Consider the following 23,835-nt stretch of genomic DNA (forward strand, 5'->3'; position numbering starts at 1 on the left):
TTCCTCATAATGTCCCCGCAGCGAGGAAGGGGGAGGATGACTGATTTTTCCTATTTATTTAATCTAGCTTAGAGCTGGGGATTTATGCACTGTGGATATGAAAAATGAATCGTGATAAAGAATTAATCACAATATAGGGTTAGTAATTAAGATGCATTTTCAGCGATTCGATCCAAAGTGGTCAGCCTAGATGCACGTACTGTTTCCACCTGGTCGTGTGAACACTTGTGTTCAGCTTTCATTGAGAAAACTAACGCTTGTCAATAAATGGCCATTGCCAACACAATTGCATGGGAAAAAGTATTAACACCCCCTGCTATTGCATGCGATAAAGCATTATGAGATTGTTAATTTACGGTTCACAATGTCATGTTACATACAATAACTGATGACGTTTGGCATGACTGCAATTGCATAGCTTCAGAAAACTTAGAACACAGCACATGAATTGTGTCTTTTTCCTTTTTTAGGAGTGAACAATCCCTTCAAACATCAAGTTGGACTCAAAATCATATGGACTGGCTTGTGAAGCCAAATCCAGTGTGATTTCTCAAGTGAAGAGAAGTGCTGAGTGAGTGGATGCGTGTTGGTTCATAAAGTATGTGTTTGTGTGAGCGACAGATAGATGGAGAGAGAATAAAAGAGGAAGAGCACAAGAGAAACGGTTGAGGACTTTACCTTCTTGTGAGGAACAGTTGCCTGGGTCATGGCCAGTTCAAAGCTGTGAGCTCCCGTCAGCTGTGTTTTCTCCCAAAGTTTCCTCAGCTGCTTAACACACTCATCCTGACAGCACAACGCCTCGCTCACTTTACTCTGCACACAGACATGATACACTGCTAGCTTGCCAAGATACACGCTACTCATAATTAGTGGTGTTTGCTAAGGCAAGCATCACACTGACTGCTGCTCATGGTAAGATAAGATTAACCACAAAGCCCAAATAATAAAATAAAGAACAAAGCAACACATTACACATAATAGATCAAGTGAGAGAGCGTTTAGTATGCATTTACACTCAGAGACTTAATGCACAGGTCTATTTAGTCCCATCCGTTGTTATGTCGCGTCTATGTCAATCATCACAATTTCTGATTCAGTCACGATTTGAATACAGATGTCATTCCCCAAACTCTGCAATGTAAACATAGCAGCATGGAAAATAAAGCCTTTATTGATTTGAAGCTTTGAAATGGTTCCGTTCTCCCATCACTAATCACTAGATTTGAATATATAAACAAAATTCAGACGAATTAAATGCCTGTCCTTACTAGTGGCTGTCATGATATTTTATTACATAAATGAGGACATTTGGCCCTCACAAGTATAGCTAAGCATGTACAAACACAGACGCAGCCATACATCTTGTGGCACAAAAACGTGTCCGATTGTTACCTGCAGTGCCAGTAGCATGATTTGGATCCAGAGGTGTGGCTGGTGGCTACACAGCGAGAAACAGGACTTCCCGTAGAGGCAGTAGTGTCCTTTCAGTGGACAGGAGAATGACAGCTTAGCTACACAGCCACGATGTGAGTCTGGAGCACAAACACACATAAACACAGGAGCATGAATTGCTTATGAATTCCTTTGCCAGAAATGGAACCGATTTCCCAAAACCACAAACTATCCTAAAATAAACTCCCAGCAGCTAAACTGCACCATCTTGTAATACAATAGTGTAGTCAGACTCCAAACCACAGCAGAAGAAAACAACCGAGTATTTATCAGTAAAACCAGACACTCTGTAGATCATTTGCTTTGTTCTGAAACAATGTTACGTTTAGTCGATCTCGGGCTGATTGCCATGTTCCTGTATGCCACAATGAACCAAACTAAGGGAAAAAAATGCAACAGGTTACTAAACAGACGGTCCAAACAAGCCTGGTGTCAAAACAGCCTTAGTAAAATATGATTAAATATTGTGAAAATAAGTATTCTTTGTCTCATTTGCTATCATTAAATTGATCCGCATATATACTGGCATTATATTGGCCCAGTCCACCTAGTCTAAGCCTCAGACGGCACGTCAAGGACTGATGACTACCTATCTAATGCGTTTGGTCATTTTACGTTGGTCACATGGTTGGGAGGTTTATTGTAATTATTTATTTGGTTGTGCTATTTAAGATTTAATCTCACCCGTCACTGTAGATACTAGCATTCCCATCGGCCATTGTGAAGCCTATATCGGTAAACCGCTACTCATAACTGTGTCGTTTTGTTCTGTCTATTGATTATACAAATCACTTAAAATCAGCCTCTCTATAAACATCATTAATCATCCATTCTCTTTGGCCTTCATTGACACTATATGAGTGAGGGAGAGGAAGAGTGAAGTTAGTATTATGTTGCGGTTGGTATATGCAACCCTGCCAGTGTAGCATCATCCTGAATGTCCCTCGACTCTCCATATGTGTTTATGAAACAATACTTGGAGCATGATTATGCTTTAGTTTTCTTTTTTTATTATTATTATTATTTTTTTTTTACTCAATGACATGTGGATTATGCATCAACTGTTTAATGAAATCAGTGTAAAAAGAAAAAAAAAAGAAGAAGAGAGAAACAACAGTAGGCTTCTTGGAATAACTAAATCCTGATGGGCTGCAGATAAATGAGTGTATTCTTGTAAAAGAAAATGAGTTCATGGAACAGGAAAGATGAAAAAAAAACAGCTTCTGTAAGACAGAGTAGAATGTGGACAAGCGAATTATACTTTGGAATTAATGGTGTTGATGTTTGTTTCATCTTTCACTCAAATCTTTTGACTTTGTTCATTAAAAAGGTTCAGTCAGATTAGTTTACTGACTTGTTCAGTGACTCTTTCTGTAAGTAACATTAAGATACCAGCAGGTGGAAACCAGTGAATGTATTCTTATGAGCAAGTCATTGAATTACTTACTCAACAGGTTTGTTCAAGTCTTTTTAAAATGTACATGCCTACACATCCCAGAAGAGACTCTAAAAATAGTGTTTAAACATTATAAACGTTTTATCCACAATAAAGCAGATGCATTTTGTCCTTTTTGTTGACTGCTCAGAGCATGACTTGTCAAACTATACAAAAAATTATGAACTTCAATAACATCTTTATGTCTTTTTGCATATTGATAAATCAGCTACTTCTTCTGCCTAACACAGTGTTTCCCAACCTTTTTTTTGACACGGCACCCTTTGGAAATTTTAACAAACTTGTGGCACGCTACAAAATTAATTTTGTCACAATATCTGAATTTCTAACTTCGATATGATCATTTGAAAAGTATAGATATTCGATACAACAGGGAAGAACTGCAGAATATAATGTCATACAGATATTTTTAATACGAGTGGAGCAACTGAGCGGAGCGCACACGCATAGAGCGGGATAATACACAGAGCGTCCCACCACGTGAAAGTGAATCCTGAGCGGTGAACTAATTTTCGGCAGCTGAAATTTCGGTGCATCTCTAATTATTGGTGACATCAGAAATGGATATTATATAATAGATGCTTTTTTGAATATTTTAGCAATTTAAAAATATTAAAAAATGATTTTTTACACGGCACCCCTGCTCTCGACAGACGGCACCCCGGTTGGGAAACATTGGCCTAACAGACTCCATACACTTTCTTACGTAGTGAAGAGGCATGTTTGTTCAGTGGTTCTAGCCAATGAAATGCCTTTTCACATCCACACTCGCATGCTATTTGCTCACTCTAGTTGTGTGCTTCAAAAGGGATAGACTAAATGCTCAAAAATATATCATAAAGGACTAGAGCAGAATACCAGAGATCTGCTCTCTGCTTGTGAAGTCTGCCAATAATTGGACACTGTTCAACAAATCTTTCACAAAATCCTTTCTGACAGCTTTACCACTGACTATGACATTAGCTGATCCTCCATGATGTGTTGAGTATGACTGCACTGAATCCCTCACATTGACACAAACATAAACGCACTCACATGTATTCTGCCAGTTCACCAGGTCGCCAACTGATCGATTACCGTACAGTTTATCAGTGGGAGAGCTGTTGAATAATGTGAAGGGGAGGCAGAGACACAGGCCAGCGCAGGGGAGATGACTAAAATAGCTTTGCATCTGGATACCAGAGCCAAGCTGCACCTCAATCTGTCTGCCACCCATAGCTGTGCACTGATAGATGATAATTAGTGGTGTTTGAAAAGGCAGGTATCCCTCTAACTATTGTTCATACTTACAGATTTGAACAAAACCTTAACTTTATGAATTTAACTTAAACAAGTAACTCATCCTGCATTTTCACTATTGACGTGAATGATACTTCAAATCATGCAACTTTTTGATAAGAGGTGTACTATTATTTTACTAAGCACTGGACTTATAGATGCCTGATGGGCAATACAACAGGTGAAAAATTCAATAGACTTGAGAAGGAGGGTTCAGAGTCAGGACAGCTGACTCCTGAATCTTTTCATATTCTGCGTGGTGGTTCACAGCAGTGACAGAAATTAGGGGATGAAATTATACTTTTAGTGGGTGGTTGCGAGTCACTGAGTCATTCATTCAACCAATTAGTTCAAACAGCTGGAGCATTCAGAAACAAATCATGTCACTGTCTTATGAATAGGTAAATTAATCATTCACTAAAATGATTTGTTCAAGAGCACAGATTCATGCAATAGTGAAACATTTTTGCTTTAAGATATGCAAAAGTTCTGCCGTGACTTTGTTCGGAACTATTTTCGTTGGCCAAAAACAGATAATACTGTGTCCAAAATGTAACTCACTTAATATGAACTTGTATTAAATATTCTTGAACTGTATAATTGTCACCATTATGTTCAGGCTAGTTCAGTCCAAGGACTTTTAGTTTGTATTTCTTCAGTTCATGCCTTTCTTTGTTTGATTTCCTGCCACTCTTTAGTTACCATGGTTACAATCATTAGTTAGTTTGGTTCAGCTGTGCACTCCTCATTATCTCAAGTATATGTGACCCTGGACAACAAAACCAGTCATAAGGGTGAATTTTTTTAAATTGAGATTTATGCACTATCTAAAGCTAAGCTTAATAAGCTTTCCGTTTATGTATGGTTTGTTAGGATAGGACAATATTTGGCCGAGATACAACTATTTGAAAATCTAGAATCTGAGGATGCAAAAAAATCAAAATATTGAGAAAATCGCCTTTAAAGTTGTCCAAATCAAGTTCTTAGCAATGCATATTACTAATCAAAAATTAAGTTTTTATATATTACGGAAGGAAATGTACAAAATATCTTCATGGAACATGATCTTTACTTAATATCCTAATGATTTTTGGTATAAAAGAAAAATCGATAATTTTGACCCATACAATGTTTTTTTTGGCTATTGCTACAAATATACCCAAGCGACTTAAGACTGGTTTTGTGGTCCAGGGTCACATATATTCAGGAAAAAATGGCACTCTTGTTGTGATATTGCTCAACTATTCTGGAGTTTTTCTGGGGCAAGCACCACTCTCCCTACACAAAATGTCAATAAGCAATGTAATGGGTAATAATTAATATTATAACTAAAATCGTGTTTTGCCTGGTGACTCAAACAATGCAATAGCTCCTGTCAAGCAATTTAATGAAAAACAGCAAGTAAAATTTTGTAATCTAAATCTAAATATAATATACAAAAAAAAAAAAAAAAAAAAAGTAATGTAATGTGCTAAACCTTACCACACTTTTCCAGACTCAAATTTCCAAACCTTTCAGTAGATTTTCAGACCATATTTAACATAAATGGTTCACAGGAGCATTATTTTCAGCTTTATATTTGGTATATGGTACAGTCATCTGTAAATATTGTTATGTTCTCAAGGGTTTATTCATTTATTTTCTCAAAGTGACAACATACAGAGTCCCTTAAAATAAAATAAAAAAACTGACTTTTGCATGCACACGAGAAACTACTCACATGCGCATGGGAATTTTTTATCCATTACAATTTCTAGTTTTATATATACAGGTGCATCTCAATTAATTAGAATGTCGTGGAAAAGTTCATTTATTTCAGTAATTCAACTCAAATTGTGAAACTCGTGTATTAAATAAAACACTGAGTTTATTTAATACACAAGTTTCACAATTTGAGCTGAATTACTGAAATAAATGAACTTTTCCACAACATTCTAATTTATTGAGATGCACCTGTACTATAACTTGCCATCTTACTATGCAGAAAATGAGAGCATGGATGCACATGAATTAACAGAGATCTATTAGCTCAAAATTTGGCTTTCCTTAGGGTAGTACCTCTAATATCAATGCCTAATGTCCAATCTAATGCATCTTCTGTGGCGGCAGAGAAACAATGACACAAAATGGGCTGATGGCACAATATGGTTGTGTGCATTGTCCTATTTGCTAAGTTCAAGGGTCTATAAAAAAGACTGGTACTGTAAAAAAGTGTTCAAAATGTGACTTTCTTTAGGGCAGTACGTCATATTTCAAGGCTTTAAGTCTGCTTTAACGTGTACTCAGTGGCGGACAAAAAACCACACTGCGAAATGAGCTGATGGAGCAATAGGTGGCTCAGTGAGCATCATCCTATATGCTAAGTTTAATGATTCTCATATGCACATGAAAGTCTGTATATTTCTTATAGTTACACTTTATTTTAAGGTGTCCTTGTTACAGTGTAATTATGCATTTAAGTACTGAGTATTATTAATTAACTACATGTACTTACTATATGGTTAGGGTTAGGATTAGGGTTTGGTTACTTGCATGTAATTATGCATAATTAATTGTTATTATAATAGTAAGTACATGTAACATGTGTAACAAGGACACCTTAAAATAAAGTGTTACCTTTCTTATTTTTGCAAAGATCCTTTAGAGGCTCTGTAATTTGATGCTATTGTGAGAAGAAACCCAAAATATAACCTGCATTTTTACTTAATGAAAAAGTGCACCTTGAATTAATTCAGTCGTGTTTGACAATCACTAAAGAATCATTAAACAGCTGACATGAAAAAACACTTCTTGTACGATAAATTTATTTTCATTAAACTCTTAAATTTCTTTTATAGAAAATTAAATAGGGGCAAAAGTCTGGAAATGCAAATATTTTTCCATATTCTGCTTTCTTTTTTCCATAGTTTTCCAGACCAGGAAATTACTCAAATTAAATTCCATACTCTCCCAAAATTGCATAGGCACTCTGTAGATAACTTGGCATGGCATCGCAATATGTAACTGTTGTGATTACATTTCTAGCATACTTCAAAATATGCCAGGAATATATGCTAAAACAACAACAAAGTTGTAGTCTTGTATAAACACTTTCATGTTCAAATTAATTCCCATGTCCAAAGTAATTTCTGGATGAGAGTGTGGTAAAACTTGTAGAAGCGAGTTCTCCTTCTGCGCTACTCATAAATGCAAGGTACTTTTGAATGTGTTGCTGTGTGGATTGCTCTTAGATTTGAAAGGTTACCTTCAATGACACAGTGCTCAGGTATGGGAATTTGTTTGATCATTTCCGCACAGAAGGTTTTGATCTCTTCCATGTTGTCTCTTAGGTGGATCCAGAGTCTATCTCCCTCCCGGAGGTCTCCAACCACCCCCTTTTGGCCCTCACTGTTTGCAGATGTGTCAGGCTGAGTCTCTGTGAGTTTGTGGTTCTCCTGCAGGGTCGTGAGGGCAGGACGGGTCTCTGGGCTGGGACTGGCCTCACAGACACCGAGTTCTGTGCTCAGATCCAGCCCTTCTCCCTCTGGACTGCTGTCAGAGTTAATGGATCGTGTGCGTACAGCGTGAAGAGCCAGACTCTTTGACCTGAACATGAGAGAAGAGCACACGTCAAAATTCAAAATCTCAGAGGCAGTTCATTTATTTTAGGCTGTGAGTTATTAAAAAGTGGCATACTCTACTAGAAAATGTAGAACGTATTTTTGCAGTGTGGTATTTAGCTAAATTAAATTTAAAACTAAGACTAAAATTAATACCATACGTACATACAGAGCAAATGTAATAAAGAATGACAAGTGCTATTTAAAAACCTTTACCATTCATTAGGGATGCACCGAATATTCGGCAACCGATATTATATTTCGCCGAATAAGCGAAAAGGCCGAATATTTCGCCGAATAATATGTACCGAACAATGACTAACGCAATCAAATAGAGGCACGCACTAATGCAGCAAACATGTCGGCAGCATGAAAGTATTTAAAACTATCAGAGAAAGACGCAGAAATCATTACAAGCACGAAGAACCGACAGCGAGAGACTGTTTAGTGTTGCATCACGTCTCCGATGAGAAGAAGAGATGGCTGATGCTGGTGTTTAGGTTACTGTATGATGATTGAAATCGTGAAATGACCTCAAACGATTAGTAAATAAACTGCAGAACTGCGCCAGGGTTCAACGGAAAATCTGCGCTGAACTTGTTACTCGTCAGTTGCTCAGTAACATTTTTGTGAATTTTTTTTAAGATGTGACAATGCGATACGTGCGACAAACATCTTCCCAAATTCGTAATGAGAATCATTTATAAATCTGCATGCTGTTGTCAACAAAAAGAAGCACTGAGATCTTCCTGCGGGTTTCTGCCAAAATAAAAGCCGAGAAAAAGCAACAACTCCATCGACATTCATAAATGATAGTATTGTAATTTTACTGTCATTCTGTAAAATAAAATATTAAGACAATAATAATGATAATAATAATTACTCTACAACAGCTCTATTAATACATTTATTATAACATTCACACATAGTGTTCAAATTGGGATCTGTAATATATTTTAATGTTTTAAAAGAAGTCTCTTCTGCTCAGCAAGGCTGCCTTTATTTGTACAGTAAAAAATACATGCCTGATTCAAGTCTCAAAAATGGCCAAAAAATATTATTTTACTAACTTATTCATTTTAAGTTAAATTGTGCTTTGTTGGTATAATGTCTGCTAGAATGTTAATATTATATTATATATTATAATGTTATAGAATATTTTTAAATTGTTGTTTTGTAATTAATATTTTATTTGAAAAGCAGGACAAAACAGTAAAAAGCACATTTTGGCAATTTAATTAATCCAATGGTGAAAAAAGTGGGAAAATAGGCCTACATGGGGGGAAAATGTGAAAAACCGTGTTCGGTATTTGGCCTTCGGCCCAGTGTTTAATTTTTTCCAGCTTCGGCCAAGAAGTTTCATTTCGGTGCATCCCTACCATACATTCTACAATTCCTTTCCATGTGCAAACATAAAAACGTTTTGCTTTTGGACATCAGAGATCATTTATTTATCGTAAGGTCCATTTCAGCAATTTTGAACTTTTAATTTATTTCTAAATTCCCACAGGTCAGGCCCACCTGTTGAACCTCATCTCTCTGCGCTCATCTCGCGCTGCCTGACCCAGACTGTGGCGTCTCTCAGGACCAGGGGAAGCACCCTCTTCCTCAAACTCCACCTCATCGCCCATCTTCTGCTCGAAAGCCTGGATCTTCACCTGCAGACGCTGGTTCTCAGCAAACATGTCCGAACTAGACTCGGCTTCACATGGCCTGGACAAATCCTGCACCTTCTCCTCCTCTCTGATGAACAAAGATAAAGGCCAAGTTCAGAATGGAATACAACTGCACTAGTGTATACTGAACAGTATGTACCGAATACTGTATACTTTTTAAAAACAATATTTGAAATAGCATTAAAGGTAACACTTCATTTGACAGCAACCTTGTTACACATCTTACATGCACTGTACTTACTATAGTAACAACAGTTATGCATAATTACACAATTATGTTTAATTACAAGTAATGCAACTAACCCTACACCAATCTCTAATGGTGCATTCACATGGAGCGTCGGCATTAAAGCTGCTCATTTACTTTGAATGGGTAATGTCATGCGTTGCCGAACTGAATTGTGGGTCCATTGCATTGCGTCACTGGCGTTGCTTGTATTGTCTGTATATATAGTGAAAATTTGTAATATCTAACAGGACATTTCATGTAATTTTGCAGTAAAATAATGTTAAATGAACAATTTGTGAAAGAAAGAGCAAGTCAAACTCCCATAACTCCCTGTTCGACACCAGTGTTAATTTAGTTAACAAAAAGTATAATTTATCATCCTTTATTAGTCCCATGACTAAGACGAGACGATGATGAGACAACAATAACTCATAATGTAGACAGACAGAGTGCATGTCGAAGTATTAGATATGAATTTATATATTAAATAGCCTATAATAAATCAGTACACTAGATGAGGTAAAATAAACCTTGTGTATGAGTCCACTTTCTATTGATTGGTGCTTATTGGTGAAAGTGCAATACCTAAAATGTAAAAATACATTTCTCAAATGACAACAATATTTATCAGTTTAACTATTATACAGCATGACGTAAATGTGATGAAAATGTTTTCATTGACTAAAACGCTCAGACATTTAGTCGACTAAATCTAAAACTAAAAACAGGAGAAGGTTGACTAAATATGATAATAGCTAAAAAGTACATTTGACACCAGTATTAAGACTAAGACTAAATTAAAAATGTCTAACAAAATTAACACAATCCGACACTTCACATTTGATGCTATTTTGTTTAAATAATTGTTTTTGATTGATTTGTCATTGAATCAAGTATTCAGAAACAAGTATTCCAGAAAGCCATAATAATAATGGTTTATTCCAAACATAAAAACAATTTCTATATAGTTGAAATAAACATAACTGTCATTTTTGAGAGTAATTTTGGAAAAGAAGATGAGTGAGAACAAAGGGAGAAATAAAAGCAAAATTAGAAAACTAACAGTTCTATCATGTCCCTTCTATTAAATTTCTGAAGATTTCTCTTTATTCGTCATCTTTCCTACGCAACCTGTTTTCCTCAAGAAAGAACAAATTAAGTCTTAGAAACACAGAAATGAACAAAATATTTCTATCTGGAGTACATCATTACCTCATCAGACTTTTAGCAATGAAACTGCCAAAACACGGATTAGCTGAAGAATTTTGCAATGGTTAATGCTGACATTCAGACAAAGCCCTGCAGATTAGGGAGCTTTTTAACAGAAGTTATTCCATCATAATAAAATGTCAATTACTTCAATAAAACTAATCACCTGCGTGGTTTAAAAAACTAATACTGGAACATGTCAAGGCTATTCAGGAAATTGAAGCAAGTGGGAAATTAACTGGGGCAGTCATGGCCTCATGGTTAGAGAGTAAGATTTGTTACCCAAAGGTCGCGGGTTCGAGTCTCGGTACAAGTAGGGATTGTAGGTGTGGGGAGTGAATGATCAGCGCTCTTTTCTACCCTCAATACCACGAGACCCTCAAGCAAGGCACTAAACCCCCAACTGCTCCCCAGCACTGTTCCGGGTGCACAAATTCTGAGTATGGGACACCATACTTGGCTACACTTTCACTTTCAAAATGTCTCTGTGTGTGACTACCTGCTAAATGTACTCTCAGCCTCCAGCTTGCGTCCCAAAAGTCGTGCAATGGCGGTGAAACTGTTGCTCATGCGGTAGATGTCTTTTACTCCGCCGCCCAGGATGGAGGTGTAGCGATCGGTCAGGCAGCGGATTTCCAGCAGTAGTGTGTGATGGGCACTGTGCTCCATACTTGCTAACAGAGACACCAGATACAGCAGCGCCCCGTGAGCCTGGACCTGCACACGAGAGGTAAAAAGTGTGTGACAGGTGTGACACTGAAGACTGGAGTAATGGCTGTTGAAAATGTAGCTTTGCCATCACAGGAATAAATTACATTTTAAAATATATTAAAACAGAAAACAGATATTTAAAATTTGAATAATATTTCACAATATTTACTGCATTTTTTATTTAAAAAAATGCAGCCTTGGTGAGCATAAGAGACTTCTTTCAAGCACATTTTTTTTAATTTAGAAAAAACTTTTTTTGTTCTTTCTTGAGGAAAACAGGTTGCGTAGGAAAGATGACGAATAAAGAGAAATCTTCAGAAATTTAATAGAAGGGACATGATAGAACTGTTAGTTTTCTAATTTTGCTTTTATTTCTCCCTTTGTTCTCACTCATCTTCTTTTCCAAAATTACTCTCAAAAAACCCCAAACTTTTGAACAGTAGTGTATAAAAATAAGTAGTTTCATTCAAGTTTAATTTTTAACAATATGAATTCGCATTGAATAATAAGCTGTTAAGCATTAAATAATATAAATTGTATTGTGTAATGTTAATCACTTACTGATTGTTATAATCAATAACATACAGTATTCCTAAACATTTTAAAGTTTTAATAATTTACACTTTATAATAGCTTATAATTTATACTTTTTAAAAAATATATATAATTATTTAACCCTTTTCAAAAAAGTACTATGATAAAATGGTGCAGTGATCGTACTGAATGATTAACAGGTACCTCAAAGTATTCTATTTAACATGGTACATTTGAGAAAAATAACATCTTTTTAAACAAACAGTTCATGAATGGCTTACAAAGTACAAGAAAACTGGGGGGAAAATGATTGGAAGAATTATAGGACATGTAGTGTAATAAACCATACTTTAAAATATTAAGAAAAGGTCCAGAAATAGAGTAAGATGACAGCATGATGAATTTCATGAAAGGAAATTTCTATAAACGTACACAACAGGGACTACATTACGTCTTGCACAATGGGTGTGTGTCTGGCTGTGGCTGTTAGCTTATCGAAACACTATTTTCCATTCCTATTTTGAACTAATATGGGGATCTGATTCAAAACATGTTTTTGCCTAAGTCAGAGTGGTGACTCAAAGCAAAAACTAAATCAAACTGAAAGGGGGGATAATAAATTATCATATTGGCATCAGCAATTGAATTCCCTGAGCATAAGAGACTTCTTTCAAGCACATTTTTTTTAATTTAGCCGGCCCCAAACTTTTGAACAGTAGTGTATAAAAATAAGTAGTTTCATTCAAGTTTAATTTTTAACAATATGAATTCGCATTGAATAATAAGCTGTTAAGCATTAAATAATATAAATTGTATTGTGTAATGTTAATCACTTACTGATTGTTATAATCAATAACATACAGTATTCCTAAACATTTTAAAGTTTTAATAATTTACACTTTATAATAGCTTATAATTTATACTTTTTAAAAAATATATATAATTATTTAACCCTTTTCAAAAAAGTACTATGATAAAATGGTGCAGTGATCGTACTGAATGATTAACAGGTACCTCAAAGTATTCTATTTAACATGGTACATTTGAGAAAAATAACATCTTTTTAAACAAACAGTTCATGAATGGCTTACAAAGTACAAGAAAACTGGGGGGAAAATGATTGGAAGAATTATAGGACATGTAGTGTAATAAACCATACTTTAAAATATTAAGAAAAGGTCCAGAAATAGAGTAAGATGACAGCATGATGAATTTCATGAAAGGAAATTTCTATAAACGTACACAACAGGGACTACATTACGTCTTGCACAATGGGTGTGTGTCTGGCTGTGGCTGTTAGCTTATCGAAACACTATTTTCCATTCCTATTTTGAACTAATATGGGGATCTGATTCAAAACATGTTTTTGCCTAAGTCAGAGTGGTGACTCAAAGCAAAAACTAAATCAAACTGAAAGGGGGGATAATAAATTATCATATTGGCATCAGCAATTGAATTCCCCTTTGAAAACATAAGATTTGTATATGATGCACTATTAATGTGTCAGAATCTGGATGTGACCGTTCAAAAACAACCTCTGATATCATATACAGACTGATCTATCATCATCCCATAATGCCAAATCTCTTACCACCACCACAAATTTGTGTTCGGCCTAATTAGATCACTTTCATCAAAATTATTATATTAAACCTATCAGCCAAACTTCATGCAACAATACCTTGCACAGTTTTCAGTTAAACAGGACTTAAATTTGAGAAAACCGTAAATGGCTTGATCATGTTCACATGCACAAGTACAGTGCGTATGTTGTCTGAAAGCAGGCGAATGTCAAACAGACAGATCATTGGCGGTGAACTGAATAAGCTCTAACGATAATGGGGAAAGACTGGTATTGTTGCATTTGACGCCCCTACTGCTTATGATGCTGCCTTAGAAAGTAGCTCCTTATTTCGAAAAAAATTAAGCATGCAAACCCTTGAATCAGATTTTTCTTAATTGGATTAAAAAAAAACCTCAGTGCTGTTAGGCATGTGTTTACATACGTTTTATACACTGAAAAAAAAAATGCTGTAGGATTTACGTTGAAGCAATTTTCACTCACTAATAATTACAAAGAAATTGCCATTCACACGTAGCCTAATTAAAAGCCTGAAGTAGTATTTTCTTGCAAAACATATCCAATAACCTTTGTTTAGTTTACAACTTCAAAAAATCATTTTGTAACGTGTACAAATGTTTATTTTGCATCTTATGACGTGGTCAGTAAAAGAGACTAAATATTACTAAATATTTGGTAAAAAGCTGACACGCCATCTTTCATTTTAGGTATGTCATCAAGGCAAAAAATGCTTGCAGTAGCTCTGGTGACGTTATTGTTGCGGCTTTCTCTGGATCTAAATGCATTTGTGCTCATTTTTGCTCAGAGCACATGAAACATACATTTATAGAAATATGTGAATAGGATTGCAACCTTCATTGTTCATATGAACAGAACTGGACTGGATTCACTGTGAAAATTAGTGCATATAAACGTGTTATTGTAGAACAACAAGAAACAATGCTTGTCTAAGGAGAGCAGTGTGAGTGATGAAGGTAGAGGAGATCTGCCTCAGCACTGTCCTGTAATTACCAGGCTAAGGCTTTTGGTCTGTGAATTAAAGTGATTGATTTGTTCATCTGTGTGACTCAGTTAAGAGTCAGCTGAAATTCAAACTGAACTATTTAGAACAACAACCTTTTCCCCTTGATGGGGCACAAACAGTTCAGCCCGCTTTACACCTCATACTGTATCATCAGGCATCTCAAAAGGATAGTTCATCCAAAAATGAATATTATGTCATAATTTACGTCTTCCTCATGTGGTCCCAAACCTGTAGTTCTGTAATCTTTAGTTCTTCTGTGGAAATATGACGTATTGCAGAATATCCACTGTGCCCTTTTTATACAATAACAGAGAAAAAGGCAGACTGGACATTCTTCAATATATGTTTTGATGTGTTGCACAAAATGACATGAGGGTGAAGTAATGATGACAACTTTTTGGGAGAGCTATCCAGCATCAGTGCATAAGTGCATTTTGTTTATAGGCCAAAAAAAACACATTTTACCAAAAATACAGTGTGAAAACTTGTGTGCAATTATACATCAGTGATTTACCCAAATTATTTTTTTACTGAAATCAAGAAAACACTTCAGGAGTTTTGAAAGTCGTCACCTGATTGGATGTATTCTACAGGATTTCTGAAGGAATTGTGTGTCGTGTTCTTTAACATTCCTCCTGGAAACAAAGCCGTTATGACGCTAAACCCCCCAATGGAAGAAGAAAGCTGTCATGTTTACAACTCTGACAATGATTGCTTTTTAGGTTCAACTAGAGTATGCGAAGTTCACGGCATTGACTCTGTTGTAGTAAACTTGCACAATGCTCTTGAATGAATGATTTATTGCACAACAGTCTGTTATTGTAGGGACAATTTCACACAGTAATACCAGTAAATTGCCGTAAAATTACCGGAACAACTTTTCCGGTAAATAAAAAAATGCGCTGTTCACACAGGCAATGACGTTCCGTCTTTTTTCTGGTAAAGCACCATTCACACATCAATTTCAAAATACCAGTAACGTTAAATATGGTGACATCATTAACTGGAAATGACCTTTAAACAGCTATGCCAGTATAAGCAGTCAGTGTTTTCATTGATGTTTTCACTTTTCACTTTTCACTTTTCACAAATGTTCACATTCATGCAACTGCTTTTTTTCCCGCAGACATCGTATTAGACAATTTTAGACATTTCTTTGACTTCCGTAAACAGCGAGGAGTAAATGCGTCATCTCCGTCAGAATGTTCTGATTGGCCCAGAGTAGATGTCTTACGTCAGCACGTTCTGAACTTGACGTGGCGCGGCGCTGCGCAGACTGATCGTGTCTGACATCAAAGTACCGTGAGAGCGATCCAAAGCTCATGGAGCCGTCTGCTGTCTAGCTCTCACGGTACTTTGATTTCATACACAGATTGGTCTGCACAACGCCGCAGCAAGTCGAACACACCTTCTAGTCTATGCCGACGCCCAGAGACGTGGCTCAAAGTGAGGCTGTAGTGTGTAAGTGTCCGACCCCCATAGACGTAAGGCTATGTTTACACTAGTGCGTTTTTGTTTTTAAAACAGCTTTTTAAAATGAAAGCATTCCTCGTCCATACTGGCGTTTCCACTAACGTTACGTTTCAGAAAAGATCTCTACGGTGGACCAGTAGTGCACAACACAACAAAATCGCCGCAGCACAACGGAAACAAGCCACAACACAATGGAAAAAAGTCGCAATACAACGGAAACAAGCCACAACAAAACTAAATCTCTACACAACGAAATCGCTGCAGCACAACGAAATTAGCACAACACAACGGAAATAAGCCACAACACAATGAAATCGCTGCAGCACAACGGAAATGCTCCCGCTCCCTTTCTTGGCCATTATAGAGGATGCGTTAAAACTAAGGACTCTATACCAGAGGTAATGGTCTAACGAAATTAAAAATTTGGGCATTTTAGTACCAATTATTTTAAAACCATTAGCCAAGTCATTTATATGGCCATGCAAATTTAAAGTGTCATTTAAAAATCCTAGTGCAGTAAAAGCTCTTTAAAATTAGTAATATTTTTAGACCATTAACTCTAGTATGAAGCCCAAATTTTTGCTTTAAAGCATCATTTACGTGGCTGCGAGAAACAGCATTATGAAATGAATTCAACAGTAATACTATGTGCAAGTTAAAGAGTCCATAAAAACATCGGTATGGTATTGGTATAGTAAATTGTTCAAAATTAAAGGGGTCATGCGATTTCAATTTTTCCTTTCTCTTTGGAGTGTTACAAGCTCTTGGTGCATAAAGAAGATCTGTAAAGTTGCAAAGACTAAAGTCTCAAATCCAAAGAGATATTCTTTATAAAAGTTAAGAGTCAGCAACGCCTACCTAAAACAGCTCGTTCTAACACGCCCCCACATATCTACGTCACGATGTGGGAAGATTTGCATAATGCCGCCCAAATGTTCACGCAAAGAAAGAAGGCGCAACTTTTATTCTCGTTGTAGCATTGTTGTTGACGCCGTCATGTCGTGAAGGCACTGTGTGTTTCGTTGTGAAAGCGAAACTACTTTGTTTGGCCTTCCAAAAGAGGATGATATGGCTGCATCATGCCTGGAGCTGATCCATGCTGGTCGCTGAGCAAATACATCAACTTTGCGCTGTGGATCACCGGATCGGCTTTCACCGTGGACGAAGCGGAGTCCAGCAAGGGGTCGTCACATGTGGTTGCCACAAGCCCTCCGGATGCTCCTTCGTCGAATCCGTCGGCCGCGCCGCTCTCAAGCCCGCCGCCTCTGCTCACTCTAGCCCTTAAAATGAAAGCATTCCTCGTCCATACTGGCGTTTCCACTAACGTTACGTTTCAGAAAAGATCTCTACGGTGGACCAGTAGTGCACAACACAACAAAATCGCCGCAGCACAACGGAAACAAGCCACAACACAATGGAAAAAAGTCGCAATACAACGGAAACAAGCCACAACAAAACTAAATCTCTACACAACGAAATCGCTGCAGCACAACGAAATTAGCACAACACAACGGAAATAAGCCACAACACAATGAAATCGCTGCAGCACAACGGAAATGCTCCCGCTCCCTTTCTTGGCCATTATAGAGGATGCGTTAAAACTAAGGACTCTATACCAGAGGTAATGGTCTAACGAAATTAAAAATTTGGGCATTTTAGTACCAATTATTTTAAAACCATTAGCCAAGTCATTTATATGGCCATGCAAATTTAAAGTGTCATTTAAAAATCCTAGTGCAGTAAAAGCTCTTTAAAATTAGTAATATTTTTAGACCATTAACTCTAGTATGAAGCCCAAATTTTTGCTTTAAAGCATCATTTACGTGGCTGCGAGAAACAGCATTATGAAATGAATTCAACAGTAATACTATGTGCAAGTTAAAGAGTCCATAAAAACATCGGTATGGTATTGGTATAGTAAATTGTTCAAAATTAAAGGGGTCATGCGATTTCAATTTTTCCTTTCTCTTTGGAGTGTTACAAGCTCTTGGTGCATAAAGAAGATCTGTAAAGTTGCAAAGACTAAAGTCTCAAATCCAAAGAGATATTCTTTATAAAAGTTAAGAGTCAGCAACGCCTACCTAAAACAGCTCGTTCTAACACGCCCCCACATATCTACGTCACGATGTGGGAAGATTTGCATAATGCCGCCCAAATGTTCACGCAAAGAAAGAAGGCGCAACTTTTATTCTCGTTGTAGCATTGTTGTTGACGCCGTCATGTCGTGAAGGCACTGTGTGTTTCGTTGTGAAAGCGAAACTACTTTGTTTGGCCTTCCAAAAGAGGATGATATGGCTGCATCATGCCTGGAGCTGATCCATGCTGGTCGCTGAGCAAATACATCAACTTTGCGCTGTGGATCACCGGATCGGCTTTCACCGTGGACGAAGCGGAGTCCAGCAAGGGGTCGTCACATGTGGTTGCCACAAGCCCTCCGGATGCTCCTTCGTCGAATCCGTCGGCCGCGCCGCTCTCAAGCCCGCCGCCTCTGCTCACTCTAGCCCTCTGGCCATTCCTCACTCTAGCCCCCGGCCTCTGCTCACTCTAGGCCGCCGCCGCTCACTCTAGGCCGCCGTGTGTGACGCAGTGTTTCGTTGTGAAAGTGAAACTACTTTGTTTGGCCTTCCAAAAATGGACACGGCTAGAAATCAGTGGTTAAATTGTATTTACAACACTGTTCCAGAACACTTCAATGCATAGAGGAAAAACAATAATGTACAGTATGTGAAAAATAATGTGTTTTTTGAACCTTAAACTACATAAACACATTTCATTACATCAAATACACAAAATAATGATCTTTTTAGCAACATCATATGACCCCTTAGATGGCAGCGGCTATTTGCAGTGTAAGTAGCATTTTAGATGCTGTTTACACTAATTGACAATAGAAAGTATTTTATGGATAAACTGTTTACACTAAGCGTAAAGTAATGTTTTCTACATTTAAAGTAAATGCCTTTCTGATCTGATATGTGATGGGAAAAAGGAGAAGAGTGAGTCCGGCAAAAGGCAGACTTTAACTCGGGTCGATCGCGTCAAAATGCTACTTTTATGTGCCTTACTCGCTATGCCACTGCTCTGTTACCCAGTGCACGTGATTTTTAATTTTGTGTGGCCCAACCAGACATTGGTGAGTGTAATTAGTGTAAATAGCCTATATGTCAAAAAGGCTGGTTATTTGCACTTAATGTAAACACTCCGTTATTGAAATGATATGTGGTGATATATAATATACTGTCCCATAGAAACTTTAAGGGTTTGTGAAAATATACTGGATATCAAAATGTGGATTTCTTTAGATCATTAGACCCTGCATTAAATCCCTCTGCTCATTCAGCTGTAACAGTGTTTAAAAAGAAATGACGCCATATTTATTAAAGAGGAGCTCACGTGTTAAAAAGTAGCAAATATATATGTTTGTGTGCATAGGACCATTTCCGTTGTGTTGTGCTAATTTTGTTGTGTTGTGGCTTGTTTCCGTTGTGTTGTGCTAATTTTGTTGTGTTGTGGCTTGTGTCCGTTGTGTTGCGGCGATTTTGTTGTGTTGTGGATGCATAATCCTTGTCAAATTGACAAATAAAATGCAGTTGGTGATTTGATATTTCATTTTTACTTCAATCTCGATGCAAGACTGCCAATACTAAAATGAAAGGCAAAAGTGAAAAAGAAAATGCAAATACAGTTTTTACAAAGCTTTTATTTAATGCTCACGCAATAATAGTGACAATTCAAATTAAAATGTAAAGTGTAGGATATCAGACCGAATCAGACAATCTAAGATTTGGTCAAAACCGAGTTGAGGCACGAGGAGTCACAAAAATTCCACAGAGGCCCAAGACAACAGGATGTCATAAAGAACTTTATTAAAACTATTTGCACTGATTTATTGTGTTGGTTACATTTTGTTCCTTTGTGCTTTTTTGTTCCTTTGTGCAGTGGCTCACGAGAAACGTCAACAAGTATAAAAAATTTAATGTTTTTCTTAAAAGTTTTTTTTGGTAACGTGTAATGTAATCTTGTTGGTATTGAAAAAAGTATCATTCAGGAACCGGTATTGAAGTCAAGGTATCTATATGTTGGAACATCTCCAGGTTACACATGTAACCCTAGTTCCCAGAGGGAACGAGACGCTGCGTCAAAACGCTATGGGAACGCCTTTAGCGTGACCAATCTCTGAATCACGTATGTAATCAGTCCAATGGATGGGCAAGACGTCACGGGCAGTTAAAAGCACGTGCAGTGGAACCGGCGTCAGCTTTAAGGAACGAAGCAAGCGCTCGCAGGGATGCCGGAAGTATGGCACTGAGACACAGCGTCTCGTTCCCTCGTGGAACTAGGTTTACATGCGTAACCTGGAGACGTTCCCCTTCAGGAACTCGAGCTGCATCGAAACGCTAGGGGAACGAGAATGTCCACGCCGCCAGACTTACAAATCTCTGCCTAGTGTGGAAGAGCACAGCTAAAGCCAGAGAAAGGAGCCAGGAGTGGCGCAGAATGCAGGTAGGCACCTGACAAAGTAGGCCGGGACATCCCGCCCAAAGGCTAACTTCAGAAGGAGTGAGCCTTGACCCCCAAAGTAGAGGGGAGATCAGAGGACTCGAGGCTATGAAATAGCATCCTTGTCCACCGCTTAGCATAAGCTTCTCTGGCCGGAGGCTTCAGCCTCAGTGCACCGTGGAGGAAACGTGTAACCAGGGGGTGTCTGCCCACTGACTGGCCACCAAGAGGGGCGTGGTAGGCTGCAATGGTCGCCACGTAGACCTTAAGGTGGAGTGGGTCAACCCTGCGGAGAATCAGGCCTGCAGAAACTCCAGCACTGTACCAGCTGGGCAGTTAACTGGGTCGACCTGGCAGTCTCCACACCAAGAAGTGGAAAGAGGCCCTCAGAGGCCACACCCACGGCTTCCATAGCTCCGGGCGGGTGTGAAAGATCGTACCCTCCGCCTGTGAGAGGAGATCCCTCCTGATGGAAATCTCCCATGGAGAGCCGTCGAGAAGGGAAATCTGCTGCTAGCAGCAGACGGACCCCGTACCGGCGCACTCTCTCCAGAACTCCCGGGAGCAGAGCGATCGGGGGAAAGGCGTACAGATGAAGCCTCGGCCAGTCTGTACCATAGCGTCCAGTCCGAGAGAAGCTGGATGAGTCAGAGAGAACCAGAGGGTACAGTGCGATATCTCCTGAGTCGCAAACAGGTCCACCTGAGCCTGGCCAAAAACTCTCCATATCTGCTTCACCACCACGGGGTAAAGCCTCCATTCCCCGGGCCTCGGCCCCTGCCTCGACAGGATGTCTGCTCCCATATTGAGATGCCCAGGGATGTGAACTGGTGAGGGAAGCGCCCATCGCTAGCGTTACGCGGCGACAAGGAGCTCCCAGCACTGGGCCCTGAGAAAAGAACCAATTCCGATGGAAGCAAAAAGTTTAAACGTACCTACTGATCTAATGCACGTGCTGCCTCGGCAGTGTGCGAGCCGCTCGGTTATAAAACAATATCAATCTCTTCGGAGAAAGATACCGGCAGCAGCGAGCTCTCACTCAGAGGGAGAAAAAACCACAAGATTACAGGCACGGACACACACCTCGGAGCGTGCCCAGCGAGAGCGGAGCGTTTTGCAGTGGGAAAAGCACAATCAGTCCCCGAGAGCTAACTGCACGAGCTCCTCACCCCAGTAATGCTGCTCATTATAATATTAGACATAACATGCTTGTGCAACTCGTGCTTGCATCTGGCGAGCTCATCGACGCCCTCCACATCAACCTCCTCGGAGGAAGCCAGGCGGAGCGTCTGATTACACACGTGATTCAGAGCGTTTCAACGCAGCTCGAGTTCCTGAAGTATGAACTATATGTTTATCCAACTAATGATAGACAGTGAGTGTTTAAAAACACTCAATTAAACTGTTGGTCCTGGTAGTGGTGCAGAAATTACAGGCAAAATAATGTTAATACACCTGGCAGTTTCTGCATCTGAAGTCAAACTGGGTTCCTTCTGTGAGAGTCAGTATTTATATATATATTTAAAAAAAACTACAATTAGCTGCTTTACATGCAAGGTAACACATCTTCTAACTCCCTGTGAAAAGTTGCCAACAAACCAAGTTTGCGATTAAATACCAAATGAACAAGTAGCTGCTAGTTGGTTTTTATGCTTTAAGAAGAAATATTTTGGGAAACATTCCTCCCCTCTTGCACATTTCTGGATGTACATCATTTATTTCTCATAGCAGATTGCCATTCTATGTGTTATAATGGATGTTGGGGGCCTGCATTCCCATCGTTTAAGCTGTATATTTGAGTTACCCATTTAAGAGTGATTAAAGCTTTTGTCCATTTAAATTCTTACTGCAGTCTGGATGCTTAGTGTACATTTCATGAAGAGCTGGCTGAGATTCAGGTAATTGTAACTCTTACCACAGCTGGATGCTTTTCCTCCATTTTCTAAATGTTTATATTTCATGAGTCTTTCAGCAAATGCTGTCAAAAAATAAATGTTTGACCTGTCTTTCTGCACTGTGTGGTAAATCTAAGTTTTATAGATTTTTTTCTCATTTTCACATATAGAGTTTAAATGTTTTTAACATGCCAAACAAACTTGCTCAGTCCTCTCGGTCCTAATTTCTCACTTTCTAGTTTCTTCAGCATAACTCTTAATCTTTTAGACATGTGAGCACTATAGATGAGGTTAAGGTTGGGGGTTACTAAAAGTATGAAGAAGTGATTCACTTGAATTTTAGAGATTTTAAAAAAGATTATATTTGTGATAAAATGAGGCATAAAGGAATATTGCATACTAAATTCACTTGACATTTCATATAAATCATTTGTAAGTCTTAAGTCGCTTTGGATATAAATGCACCCGGGGTCGTCATATGTGGTTGCCGCAAGCCCGCCGGATGCTCCTTCGTCGAATCCGCTGGCCACACCGTTCTCAAGCCCGCCCTCCTCTGCTCACTCAAGCCGGCCTCCGCATACTCTAGGTCGTGGCTCACTCTAGGCCTCCGGCCTCCGCTCACTCAAGGCCGCGGTGTGTGACGCTTTTTCGTTGTGAAAGCGAAACTACTTTGTTTGGCCTTCCAAAAGAGGACACGTCTAGAAATCAGTGGTTAAGTTGTATTTACAACACTGCTCCAGAACAGTTTAACCCAAATATCCCGTGGCCTCCCGTGTGGTAGGGATAGGCGATATGGGCTTAAAAATATATCACACTATTTATTACAATAACAATATCAATGACGATAATTCCGGGAATCCTGTTTCTTTAGAGAAAAGTATTATCTTTCCTATTTTTTATATTTGAACATTAATGAGTATGCACCTAATGTAAAGACTGTTTAATTCATACTGGAAGCCGGAGGGCGCTTTTGCACAGAAACGCCACATATCCATAGCAGAAGTAATACTACTGACGACACTCCAGGAAGGTATCCAGTTATCGTTTAATAAAACGCACCACGGAGATAGAGACATTTTAACTGATGAAATTTGAGGAAAATAAACATAAGATTGCACAAAATATATGGTTTATCTGTGTTCTTCAATCTTGGGTATTTTTATAAGGAAAGTATATTTATAATGCAATGTTAATCGACATGGCCTTTATCACTGTAT

General features: G+C 38.3%; 1 protein-coding gene across 2 annotated transcripts in view; it reads right to left on the reverse strand.

Moving 5' to 3' along the window:
• Positions 1-23,835, reverse strand: part of veph1 (ventricular zone expressed PH domain-containing 1) — a 110,450-nt gene that overhangs the window by 35,376 nt on the left and 51,239 nt on the right. For both annotated transcript variants that reach the window (XM_016241391.1, XM_016241390.1), the window contains 5 exons: positions 11,399-11,616; positions 9,307-9,528; positions 7,431-7,771; positions 1,393-1,532; positions 679-813 (listed from right to left, as the gene is read on the reverse strand). In XM_016241391.1, the coding sequence (XP_016096877.1) occupies positions 679-813; positions 1,393-1,532; positions 7,431-7,771; positions 9,307-9,528; positions 11,399-11,616 (1,056 nt within the window). The remainder of the gene's footprint in view (positions 1-678; positions 814-1,392; positions 1,533-7,430; positions 7,772-9,306; positions 9,529-11,398; positions 11,617-23,835) is intronic.

Source organism: Sinocyclocheilus grahami, unplaced genomic scaffold (assembly GCF_001515645.1).
Source record: "Sinocyclocheilus grahami isolate Dianchi unplaced genomic scaffold, SAMN03320097.WGS_v1.1 scaffold621.1, whole genome shotgun sequence".
NCBI classification, from domain to species: domain Eukaryota; kingdom Metazoa; phylum Chordata; class Actinopteri; order Cypriniformes; family Cyprinidae; genus Sinocyclocheilus; species Sinocyclocheilus grahami.